The sequence below is a fragment of the Cervus elaphus genome, chromosome 5 (genome assembly GCF_910594005.1).
Source record: "Cervus elaphus chromosome 5, mCerEla1.1, whole genome shotgun sequence".
Classification (NCBI taxonomy): Eukaryota; Metazoa; Chordata; class Mammalia; order Artiodactyla; family Cervidae; genus Cervus; species Cervus elaphus.
The window spans coordinates 95,938,280-95,951,247 of record NC_057819.1 but is presented as its reverse complement, the minus strand read 5'-3'; the positions used below and the strand labels follow the sequence as shown (position 1 = coordinate 95,951,247).

The following is a 12,968-nucleotide window of genomic DNA, read 5'->3' as shown; positions in this document are numbered from 1 at the left end:
TGGGAGGGATGGTAGGGTTTCCTGGGTCAGCTGACTCAGGCTGGAGTCTGGAAGAGAACTGGTTGACTCAGTGTCTCTGACCTCTTTCTGCAGAGGAGGAAACTGGATGCTGTCTATTATTATATGCGCAGTTTAGCTGCCAGCAACCCTATCCTGACTGCCAAGGAGAGTCTCATGAGCTTGTTTGAAGAGACCAAACGGAAGGTGAGTAGGGATGCAGGCAAAATCATTTCTTCCTAGAAGAATGCATTTCTGTTACTGTCTCTGTGTCCTTTAGGAAATGACTAATAGTGTCCTCAAGGGGTGCCATTGGTCTGTGCTCTAGAGTCAGTCTCTGTGCAGAACCAAACTCATCTTTAGGAGAGCACTCCAGGGCCCTTGGGTGTACGTGTTCCACAGCATCTGGTTTACAGAATAAGTAACTTTTATGAGACAGAACAGATGATATTCTGTACTTCGGAACTATGGCTAAGTCTTTACTTTTTACAGTTCTTAGTAAACAAGCTCAGGTGAGGTGAGCACTTCTCTTTATTGGCTGAATACCAGGAGAGTCTGAGCTTACATGTTTGTATGTCATACAGGCGGAACAGACGGAAAAGAAGCAACACGAAGAGTTGGAGCTGAGCCCTGACCAGTGGCGGAAAGGGAAGAAATCCACTTTCCGGCATGTAGGAGATGACACCACTCGCCTGGAGATCTGGATTCATCCATCCCATCCCCGGTCCTCCCAGGGCACCGAGTCTGGGAAAGATTCTGAGCAGGAGAATGGGCTGGGCAGCCTGAGCCCCAGCGATGTAAGTTCCTGAGAGCGATGTCATGAGCATGACTAGCTGAGTAGGCGTGAGAACCTGGTATGTGCCGCCATGGAGCACTGCACAGGCACTTCCCATTCATCTCAGGGAATCAGACCACTTCAGGCTCCCTGATGTTCTCTTACATGTCCTCCATCTACATTTCCTTTATCTTTACTATGTGCTTCCCTCTCTCACCACTGTGTGGCACTATAGAATTTAGTAAAAGTTTTTCTAGATGAAGATGAATTTAGGATTAAAAGTTTTTTGCTGCCCTGGGTTCGTAGACATCAATATGATGCTTTAGGATTCTGGGTGGGATTTTTGAAACTAGGGAGAGGGCACAGTAGTTGGAAAATTGTGAGTGGCGGGTTTATTGTGCCCTGAGAGCAAAATTTGTACAGTGGATGGCGAGATGAGCTGAGCCCAGGTCTTGAAAGGTCATACAATAAGTAGTTTGACCTTTTACCCAGAAAGTCATAGGGAGCCATTGAGTGCTTTAAATAGGGAAATGTCAGGTGTGCATTTTAGAACTAGAACTCTGGATGTTGTGTGGAAAGTTTGGAGAAGAGTAAGACTAGAAATAAGGAGAGTAGGAGGGTGCAACAGTAATCCAAGTGAGGTGTGAGAAGGAACTGAACCAGGAAATGGCTCTGGAGATGGGGAAAGCGAACAGAGTATATTAATGAGGTTGAATCCAAAGGACTTGATTGGGCATGGGAGCTGAGGAAAGTAGCACTAAGGTTTCTGACTTGAGAACTGGGTAAACTGGTCCGTTCCCTGAGATAGAGAATAAAGGTGGAATTGGTTTTAGGAAAAATATGATGAGTTTAGTTTTGGACATGTTGGAATTTCTGTAGGACATTGACGTGCAGATACTTAGAGACTAGCAAGTATCTGAAACTCGAGAGTGATCTAGGCCAGAGGTGAAGATACTTGAAGGCATCCTCTTATAGATGATACTGAAGTCATGAGAGAGAGTTGATTCAGCTACTTGAGGAACAGACATAATGATAAATAGGTTGAAGACCTATGAAAGAAAGGAGATAGATGGCAGGGAAATGTCCTTGCAAATGATGAGAAAGGAGTAGGATCCAGAGCACAGGTGAGGGGGATAGCTGAAAAAAAAATGAGAGATCCCTCTTTCTTGTGCTTAAGGGAAAAGAGGAATGGATAATTGGGGGTGCAGGTAAGATCGTGAGTATTGTAGGAGGGAGGTGAAGGATGGCCTTTTCATGTTGTCTGTTTTGTCTTTGAAGTTGGAGGCTTGGTTGTCTGCTAAGAATGAGTCAAAAAAAAAAAAAAAAAAAGAATGAGTCAAAGGTGGCAGGATAGGAGGACTCATCCTTCAGGGTTTAATTTAAAATTCCCATTTATCTTCCTCTGTCTTTAGTCTTCAGCTCTTTTCTGGATGACTTGGGAAGGAGTCATTGCTTATAAATGAAACTACCAGCTTCCTGTGAGCCGTGGTACTGCATGGGGCCCCAGGACGTCAGGGTGCTTCAGAGGGGTTGCTACTGTAGCAGAATCCCTCACTGCTACCTCTTCTAGTTTGGATGTTACCACCTCAGACCAGAAGTCTACTTGAATAGGAGACAGATTGTTCTATGGGATTAGCTCCACTATATGTCTTTAAAATGAAAGCAACAATGACAATTTGAGAAAGTATTTTATGGCATGTTTTAGGGAGTATCCCTCATTAAAGTTATAATTAATGTTTCATAGATCTCTGTCTTCCATTAGGTGTTTTATTTATTTTTTTAAGTAATATGTTTGTAAGTTAGTATTTTTATTCTTTTTTAATTAAATTATTATTTTTTTAATTGTAGTATAGTTGACTTACAATGCCATACTTGTTTCTGGTATACAGCAGAGTGATTCGGTTATACGTTTTTATATATATGCTTTCTCATATTCTTTTCCATTATGGTTTCTTACAGGATATTGAATATAGTTCCCTGTGTTATACAGTTGGACCTTGTTACTTGTCTATTCTATGACCATTTGAATTTGCTACTTCTAAACTCTCTATCCATCCCTCCCTTACCCCCTTCCTCCCTTGGCAACCACAGCTCTGTTCTCTATGTCTATGAGTTTGTTTCTATTTCATAATTAAGTTCATTTGTGTCATATTTTAAATTCCACATGTGAATGATATCATGTGTTACTTGTCTTTCTCTTCCTGACTCACCTCACTTAGTATGTAAGTTCTGGGTCCATCCATGTTGCTGCAGTGGCATTATTTCATTCCTTTTTATGGCTGAGTACTATTCTCTCGCACACACACACACACACAGTCACATCTTCTTTATCCATTCATCTGTCAGCAGACTTTCAGGTTGTCTCCATGTCCTGGCTGTTGTAAACAGGGCTGCTGCGAACGTTCGGGTGCATCTGTCTTTTCAATGAAATTAGAGTTTGTCTGGATATGTGCCCGAGAATGGGATTGCTGAATCATATGGCATGTGCTTTTATTCTGCGTGCATCTAGGAGAAGGCATTTTCAGCTACACATTGGAGCCATTACGTTTTATTATGTGTAGTACCTTTTAAATTATGCAAATAGTATATTGATGTATTTTTAGTAAAAATTTCAAAGAATTACATATATATGCAGAGTAAAATGTGGTAATTTGTTTTCTGAACTATTGGTGAAGCTCTTTGTATGTTTTCAGCCTCTGCATTGTCCTGGAGTAATCATTTCCCTTAATTTCTTTTAAAGTTACCTCTTTGGGTTTGGGCTCTTAGTTCTATACTACCAGCACTGGAGAAAGAAGCCTGCAGTCTCATAGCTCTCTGTTTGTCCAGCTAGGAAACCACGCTGCCTTTTTTGCCTGTTTTCTCAGGCCCAGGTCATCTTCCCATATCCTTTTCTTTCCTACAGTGGGCCCCAGGAACTCAGTTCGCTCTCTCTGTTCCCCGGAACAGGAACGTACACTGGATGAGAAGTGAGAGTTTATTCACAGACATTTGAGTAATTAGGCTTTGGAGATGCAGAGATTAAAATAACCAAAGGTGATTTCTAGCCTTAAGGAGCACTCTGTCATGTGGGGAAGATAGAAACATAAATATTTGATTATATTATAATGCGGTATGCTGTGATAAAGGCAAGCATGAGACTCTATGGGAACAGGAATTAAGGCACCTAAGGGGCACAGTTAAGGAAGGCTAGACTGAGGAGGCAGTTTGCAGCTGAAGGATGATGTCAGGGCATTTCTACTCTTGAGGCATGAAGGCTTAGGGAGCTGCAAGTCATTCAGTGTGGCTGGAGGCTAGAATGTGAGCAGTGCTCTCGCTGGAGATGTGAGTCATCCTTTACCCCTTTTTCAGTTAATACCAAGGGTTATTTACTCTACCTCCTAAGCATAATTTTAATCCATCTACTTTTCTCTATTTCTCCTACCACTATCCTAGTCTAAGCTATCATTCATCATGTCAGTAATCCACAGATTATTGAAAGAAGTTCTTAATGGTCTTCCCACATTTATTCCTGGTCCTCCTTAGGCCTTTCTTTTTAGATTGTAACCCAAATGAACTTCCAGGTACACATTTCTGATCATGCCACTTCCCTCTTTGACAGTCTTCAGTTGTTTCTCTTTGCTCTTAGAATCAGGTCCAAAATCCTTAAAATAGTTTACTGGGCCCTGCAAGATTGGTCTCTGCTACTTCTAGCCTTATTTTATACCTCTCCACTGCCCCCGCCCACCACTTTGTTCTTGTTCTTTGGCTATCCTGGCTTCTTCCTTGAAGAGTCCAACCTCTTCTCTGGCCCTTGGCTATGACACATTCTCTTTGCCTGCAGTGCTGGTCTCTCTCAATCAGCACCACTCTGACTCATCCTTAAATTCTCAGAGTAAATATCACTTCCCTTTTCCAGGGAAGCTTTTTCCTGGTCCCTGAGCCTGGCTGCTTCTGCTTTGTGATGCCAGATTTCTAGTTAAGTAGTTATTTATTTATGTATCTTTGGCTCTGCTGGGTCTTCGTTGCTGTGCAGGCTGTTCTCTAGTTGCCGCAGGTGGGGGCTGCTCTGTAGCTGCCGTGCGCAGGCTTCTCATTGAGGCGGCTGCTGCTGTTGTGGAGCACGGGCTCTCGGGCGTGTGGGCGCAGTGATTGCGGCTCCCGTGCTCTAGAGCATAGGCTCAGTAGTTGTGGACCATGGGCTAAGTTGGCTCCTTGACCTGTGGGATCTTCCCGGACCAGGGATCGAACCCGTGTTTCCTGCATTGGCAAGCAGCTGCTTCACCACCGAGCCACCAGGGAAGCCCTAATTAAGTAATTTTAGATGCAGTTTTTCTCTTGTTGGTTGAAGTCTCTGTTGTTAGATTCAAGCCTCTGTGAGAGTGGGGTCCATATTTGGTTGCTCATTGCCTTATCCCCAGTGCCTGCGTATAGAAGATTCTAAATAAATCTTAGTTGAGCAGATAAAGGAGGGGAGGAAAAGTGAGAGATGAAACTGTAGAATTAGGAAGGGCCAGGTTCTTCATAAATATTGAGGAGTTTGAGTATCTAATATTAAGGACTTTTTTTTTTTTAATATTAAGGACTTTAAGCAGGGGAATCACATAATCAGATTATATAATTCTCTTTTCAACACTTTTAATGTTGAAACAGATTTGTTTCTCTTTTTTTTAATTTGTTCTTTGTTAATTTTTTTCTTTGGTTTTTAAAGGAAATTTTTTTTTTAATTGCAGAGATAACACCAATTCACTGTATCTAAGTCAAAAACAAAGTTTAAAATGAGAGTCACTTGTTTTCTTGCCTTCAGAGGCACCACTATTAACTATTTGGAAGTTCTTTCAGACATTTTTCTAAAATTTTACAGGTGTGTGTGTATGTATACATGCATGCAGACACATGAAATGTATTTTTAAGCAAAAATGGGTTTATACTATATATACCAACATACAGTTTGCTTTTCTGAATTATCCACTGGGCATACAGTCACTTCTGCTATAAGGTAACACATGCGTTCCTAAAAATCACTGTGCTGTGCACAATTGCACAATAAAAACCACAGAGCTGATGGGGAAAATGGGGTTAGGAGAATAACACTCAAAAGCTTCCTCAGTGACATAGTTAAAAAAAAAGATAAGAACCTAATAAAACAGTTGTTGTGTTTTCTACACGTTCATTGGTTAAGAAGTATGTAAATACTATCTTGAAAAAGACATAAAGTTTACTTGTAGAAGTGGGTTTTGGAAGGATTGCCGCTTGTGAGTTATTGTGAAGTGATGGAAGGAGAGTTACTTGAAATTGGACCTGTAGGTAGAACACCAGATGGGCTTAGGCGTGGTTCAAAATGTAAGCTCACGTGGTGAACTGCAGTAGCTGGTGAATGTTTGGGGTGTGTGTCTGTGTTTTGTATGTTCCTGTGCAGCTCCGTTCAGCTGGGTGGAGTCTTTTGTGTTTACCTGTTGTTTCTCCTGAACAAAATAAAAGTTTGTGTTAGGCTCACATTGTTCCCTAATATGTTGATCATGATGGAACAGATTTGTGTCTTCAAAACAAGGGTTACAGCAGAACTGTGTTTCCACTTGCCCAGGAATATCTTTTCTTAGTACATCCTTAGTATGGCTGTATGATACTATATTATAAACGTGTATGCCATGTATTTATCTGTGTAATTTAAATATTCGCTTGTGTTTTACTTGCTTATTCACTTCAGTTGTCCTTTTTGAGTGATTAGCCTTGACAGAAGTTGCTCCTTTGACAACTCCTGGAGAGTTTCTAGCACAGACTGCTACAGTTGCTACAATTCAGATCCATGAATAAGAAACAGACAATTTGGCTTCAGGTGGTTGTTAGTAATGATAGTCAGCTCCAAACTAATTTGTTCTCTCTCTGCCAAGCATGAGCTTTGGCTTTCTTTCTGAGTGGCTGCAGGAGGTTAGCTTGTGGGTTGTTGGTTATCAGCCTTGAGATGTGGTTTGGGTTAAACATGCAACCTGGGGAGGGACTGCCAGCCCCAGCTGTAAGTGGCATCCTCTGAAATTATTGCGCCTCACATTTAAACTGTGTCCCTGCCAGCTAGGCCACTCCCAGTTCAGTGTCACTAGGGTTCCAAGCATTCTTTATTTACTGACTATGCCTTCTGCTGGTTCTCAGCTCCCTTTGGAAATCAGGAAAGTGTTCTGTTTAGCAAATGAGTTGTTGCTGAGCATGAGTTAATCTAAGGATATAAAATCATGGCATCAGAAATAGTGTTCACACTGAAAGGTGAGAGTCTCTGATGGAAATGCTGAGGATTTTCTGAGACCTGATTGCTCTGTTATCAACATCTCGAATGCAGTGTAGCATGTGTCCATCTGCTGGTGAAGAATGAGCAGATGATAATGAGAGCCGTTTGTTAGATGTTTGTCTCTTAGACTTAAGTGAGTTCTGTTGTGGCATGATTTGGTTTGCTGTGCTCAGCATTTTCCTCAACCCATTGTGATTGTTGTATGTACAACACCCTCGGTGCTATATGTAGAAATATGTCTTTAGACAAGTTAAATGTCATTGTATATTTGGCCAAGCTCTCACCAGACCTTCTCTTTGGCTCCTCTGAATATTTTTGGAGGGTCAGACTAGACTGAATTTCAGTAGCTACTAATACTTGTCATTAGGCCTTTCCTTATTTGAATCTCATTATTTCACCCACCAAATGATATTGTTTGCCTTGGTCTTTTTCCTTTTGCTCCTCATCCTTCTGTCACATTTCCATTATTTTATTTCTTTGCATAGTATCTTTTTTTTTTCTTTCAGGACTTATTCAGATCTGGAATTTAATGCAGTTACCCCTGAATTTTTAGAGCAGAAGACTATATTCTGGGTCCAGTGCTTAACCAGACTGGTTAACCTGTCCTGTTGTGCCAGTTTTGTGCTAAGATCATAAAGATAAGTGCAACATTGTTATTTCCTCAAAGTGTCTAGTGCATGGGTCAGCTAGCTTTTTTTTTTATAAAAGGCCAGATAGTAAATGTTTTAGATTTTGCAGGCCATATGGTCTCTGTTATTACTCAGTTTTGCTGTTTTGGTGCCAAGGTAGTCACAGACAAAATGTAAATGAATGAGCATGGCTGTGTTGCAGTAAAACTATTTACAGAGACAGGTGGCAGGCTAACTTTGGCCTGCAGTCTAGTTTGCCAGCCTCTGGGTGAGTGGGAGGAATGGCTCCATAAAGAGAATGTTTCCGTCAACAGTTGATTACTGTTGTTTGTGGTAGTTACGTTTTGTAAAGTCAACATAGACACTGAATGAGCAGGTACTGAATGCTCTTAAGGGAAATTCAGGGTTAGGTTCCTATGAGCCTCTGGTTACAAGATTTTCATCTACTGATTAGTACACATGTATGTTTCTGTTTAAAGACACCTTATTTAATATATTGTTGATTCACTAACATTGAACTCATGACCAACAGCACCAGTCATGCCCAAACAAACTCACCTAGCACATGTATTTTCTCCTTAAGGCACATCACAGCCTTCTTGTGTTTAGGAACATTAGCATTTCAGCACTGTGCTTGGGGACCATTTTAATCAGTGCATAAAAATGTGGAAAATGTGGCACTAAATAGGCCCCAGAAAGGACACTTGTTTTAAGTGTGAGAGAATCACCTTGCTCAGTCTCAGCTGGGAATGTGCTTATCAGGCGACTCAAGTTTTTTTGCTGCTCTGTGCATGTTCACAGATGAATGACTGTGAAAGCACCGTGAGTGATGATTTCGGTGCTACTAATAAGTTTTAGTGAGTCGGTGAATTCACAAATACAAAATCCACAGGTATGAGGACCGCCTTTCGTGGTGTCGTGAGGGAGTATGTGTTGGGTGCCACAGAAGCACAGAGAAGGGCATAGTCCAGTCCAAGTGGAGGCATGGGTTGTGGTGGGGAAAGGAAGGGCCAATTCAGAAGGATTCTAGGAAAAGTTAACTAAGGAGAGTGAAAGAGAATGTTCCGAGTAGGAGGAACAGCCTGAGCAGAGACAGGGGCCATGGACACAGCAGAGGGTTTGCAGGGTATCTGAATCTGTGATAATTTGGAGGAGGGTGTGAGAAAGCTGGAGTGGTAGAAAGACTGAACCTTCCACAAGAACCACTTTCTGGTTTGGTGCTGTAGGTATACATGGGTGTGGAGGTCAAGAGGCTGGTCTCATAACATCCTTCAGGATTCTGGAAATAACATTTTGTTTCTTGAATTTCTCATTGTTTCCTTGTCATGTCTGCACTGGTAATTCAACAAAAGCAGTACCATTCCATTCATTAAGTTTGGTAGGGTGAAAGTTGACTGAATTTTTTGCCCCACAGTTTACTGATTAAAAGGACTACTCTTTTAGATTGTGCTTTAGGCATTCCTAATGAACATGGAGAAGGTACTAGAATCTCTTGTGTCTTGGTGGTTGGGGGAAATTGCTAATGGCTTCAATTAGAAGGGCAAAGTTTTTCTCATACTTATATTTTTATTGCTTTTAAAAGTTCACAAAGCCAACACATGTTTATTGTAAAAAGTTTGAACATGCTGATAAACACTGTTTTATCACCTAGAGATAACTATTATTAACGTTTTAGGGTATGCTCTCCCTGGCATTTTTTTTTTTTTTTTTTTTAGTTGGAGGCTAATTACTTCACAACATTTCAGTGGGTTTTGTCATACATTGACATGAATCAGCCATCTTCCTGGCATTTAGATCAGAAATGTCTCATGCTCATTATCCTGGAAAATCAAAAGAGAAAAATCCACGCCTAATTTTTAACCTAGAGTCTGGTTGGGAAAGTGGTATTCTAATTTCTTAGGTCAACAGAGTTATCCATATCTTGGTCTTCATCAAAGTAGCACAATTAGAGTGACAACCGTAATGTCCTCTCTCTCGTGCATAAAGAGAAACTTCTCAAGCCACATGAATAAGGAAGAGTTCAAGAAAGATTAGGCATCTAGGACTGATTATTGTTTTTGAAAGATTGAGTCTGAAAGGATACATTTCGTGGGGAAGCATCTTGAGTGAGGAATAAATTGGGCATAAAGGATTAAAGTGAGGCTCCCTGGGCTTAGGAAATTTCTGACCTTGTTTGGAAAGCTGGATTCTTGTTGGGGAAATTTCTAGGCAGTTATGTTGGGGTTGGTTTTTAGGTGGGTGGGAATAGGAATTGGAAGATCTAGTAAAGGAGTTTTTAGATGTTTTAAAGACTTTTTTGAATGGGGTAATATAGTTTGTATGTCTATATATAAAATATATATTATATACATATATAAGAGGGATTCCTGTGTGGCTCAGTGGTAAAGAATCCTCATGCCAATGCAAGAACCACAGGAGACACGAGTTCGATCCCTGGGTCAGGAAGATCCCTGGAGGAGGAAACAGCAACCCACTCCAGTTTTCTTGCCTGGGAAATTTCTATGGACAGAGGAGCCTGGCAGACTACAGTCTGTGGGGTCGCAAAGAGTCAGACACAACTGAGCGACTGAGCATGCAGGTATTTATCAGGTAGATATATGATCATCTGTTAGTTGTATATCATACACACTGTTATTCATCTTTGCTTTTTTTTTTTTTTTAATATCACTATTGGACTTAGGAGTTAAGTCCATTCCATGAGTGATAGCCTACAAGTCCATTATATCTCTTTAGGATTTGGCAGCTTGTTAGCTTTCATTAATTTAGTCCAGCATCTTACATGTCAGAGGCAGGACAGTGCAGAAGTTAACAGCTTGGGTTTTCAGAAGTCCTAAGTTCAAGTCCTAGCTTTATCAGTTATTAGCTGTGAGACTTTGGGCATGTTCTTTAATCTTACTGTGCTTCGGTTTCCTCGTTTGTAAGGGACTGATAACGATAGACTAAATGAGATAATGCACATAGAGAGCAATGAGTGGCATATTGTAACTTCTCATACAGTGGTAGTAGTTGTTCCTGACGTGGTTTTGTTATAATGCTCTTTTAAGCTGTTAGGTTTGATGTTGCATTTTTCAGTTTCTAACCAAAGTGTACCATGAGGCTTGATAATTCACAGACTGACAGCCCACTGTCTAAATGAAGACTGTCCATCTGATCTGAGGAGTTTTATTTAATTATGGAAAATTTCAAACACATACAGGAAAGCCACATAACGAGCCCTCATACCTGTCACCCATATTTTCCACATTTGTTTCGGCTTCTTCTCTGCTCATTCCCTGCTGATGTATTTTAAAGCAAATCCTAGATATCACATCGCTACATCCATACACATTCCACTTCCGTACATGCCTTTAAAAAAATTAACGAACGTTTTCTTAAGTATCACAGGGCCATTCCCATGCCTTTCCTTGGTGTCATTCAACATCTGATCTATAATTTAATTTCCCAATTTATCTATCAAATGTCTTCTTATAGTTGGTTTGTTCAAATCAAGATCTGTATTATGTTGTCTCCTAAGTCTCTCTTAGTCAAGACCAGTTCTGCATTCCCTTTTAAAAATTTTCTTCATGTCACTCGCTGGTTAAAGAAGTAGGTCAGTTGTCCTGTGGCATTTTCACATTTTTGGATTTGTCTCTGTTTCCTTATGGTATCATCTAACCTCTTCCTCTGTCCCCATATAACTCTAAATGAGAGTCAACACAAAAGCATGGTTTGATACTTTCAGCCTTTTTGGCAAGAGTACTTCACTGGTGGGACTGTGTGCCTCATTCTGTACTGTGTCAGGAGGTGTCTGATTAGTTCAATAACCAGAGTTCAGGTACAAATAGATTTTTTTGGTTTTATTTTAAAATTAAAATGAGTTGCCAGCTAATTCTCAAAAAAAAAAAAAAAAATCAAGATCTGGCAACAATTCGCCAGAGCTGAGCAGCCTGCTCACCCTTAGTTTGTCGCTAGCCTGGTCCCTCTCCTGTGCTTACATGTTGCTTGCTTACACCACCCACCTTGCCTGTGCAGGCATTTGATTTGTGATCCATGCTCCAGAAGGGCCACCAAGGTAAGATACTACAGCCCAGGTTTTTTAGGACGTGTTTAGGTTGTTTATCAGAGATTCCGTTTAAGGTTGCCAGGAGCAGCCAGCCGGGCCTGACTTTGGGCGCAGAGAAAGGCCTTCGTCATTGGGCCATAGGTGTTTTGCTGGGGACGCTGTCACTGGCGCTGACCCATAACCCAGTGAGCAGTATGTCCTGCTGCCTGGCTGGCTTACTGTTTGTCTGCTGCCCAGTAGTGAGCCTGAGGAGTCCAAAGGTATCACTTCTGTTTCCTAATGAAATTTGTGCCTGTGGGAATTGAGGCCTACCTGCAGAGCTCTGGGACAGAGCTCTTTCCTCAGCATCCTGTTGCAGCCAAGCTTGGTGAAAAGTGAGAAGTTATACTGCCTAAGCGTGTGAACTGAAAAGCTTTAGGCTGGTTTTCGTAAAGTCTGAATGCCACCCACCAAACCAGATGGTTAGAATAAGCTTTTCTGATCTCAGGTAGTTTTCCCCTTGCCCAGGCCTTTTAGTAACTATCTGAAATTTCTGGCAGAGTGAGAACCTTGTTTGCCAAGGTTTCGGAATCATCTGCCTGGAATTTTATGTGCAGCCCCTGCCTGCACCTCCTGTGTCCATGTTTCCGTGGTGGTTTTTCCTTCAAGGCTCTGTGATAAGCTCCTTCGAGGCTCTGTGATAAGTTGATGATTTCCTTTCTGACTCTGAATACATGGCTCTGCCAGGCTGGAAGGTATATGAGGTATATGGTTTTTTTTTTCTTGCCTTTAATCAAGAGTCCAGCAATGTGGAAAAAAAAAAAAAGAGTCCAGCAATGTGAACATTGGCCAACAAAGGAGCACAGCTTCACTGTGGGAAACCCAGGCTAGGTGGCCTGTAGCACAGAGGTCTCATGTGCTCAACTTGTTTGATTTGCTTGAAGGCCTTTTTTTTTAAAGTATGCTGTGCAGGTGGCATTTTCTTCAGGCCCATCCTTTGTCTTGCTTTTCAGTGCCCCGTGCATAGCTTGTGCACCCGAGCTGCCGCTCTTGCTGCCACCGCTGCCACCACTGTGCAGAAGAAAGCTGTGATGTGTGGGTGGTACACATCTAATGCCTCCACATTCTCCTTACCCCCCGCCCCGCCCCGTCCATGAACACAGCTGTAGACGAGAGCATGGTTAGAAGGCAGGATGCCTTGCCTTGTCTTGGAGTGAGTTCCAGTTTCTAGTGTTGTATCGTGATCCTTCAGGTTGGCACTTGTAACGCTAGTGCCAATATGAAGTTCAA

General features: G+C 41.6%; 1 protein-coding gene across 2 annotated transcripts in view; it reads left to right on the top strand.

The window, feature by feature from the left end:
• SMG6 (SMG6 nonsense mediated mRNA decay factor) overlaps window positions 1–12,968 on the top strand; it is a 196,577-nt gene that overhangs the window by 14,991 nt on the left and 168,618 nt on the right. For both annotated transcript variants that reach the window (XM_043903370.1, XM_043903371.1), the window contains exons 7-8: window positions 94–204; window positions 582–794. In XM_043903370.1, the coding sequence (XP_043759305.1) occupies window positions 94–204; window positions 582–794 (324 nt within the window). The remainder of the gene's footprint in view (window positions 1–93; window positions 205–581; window positions 795–12,968) is intronic.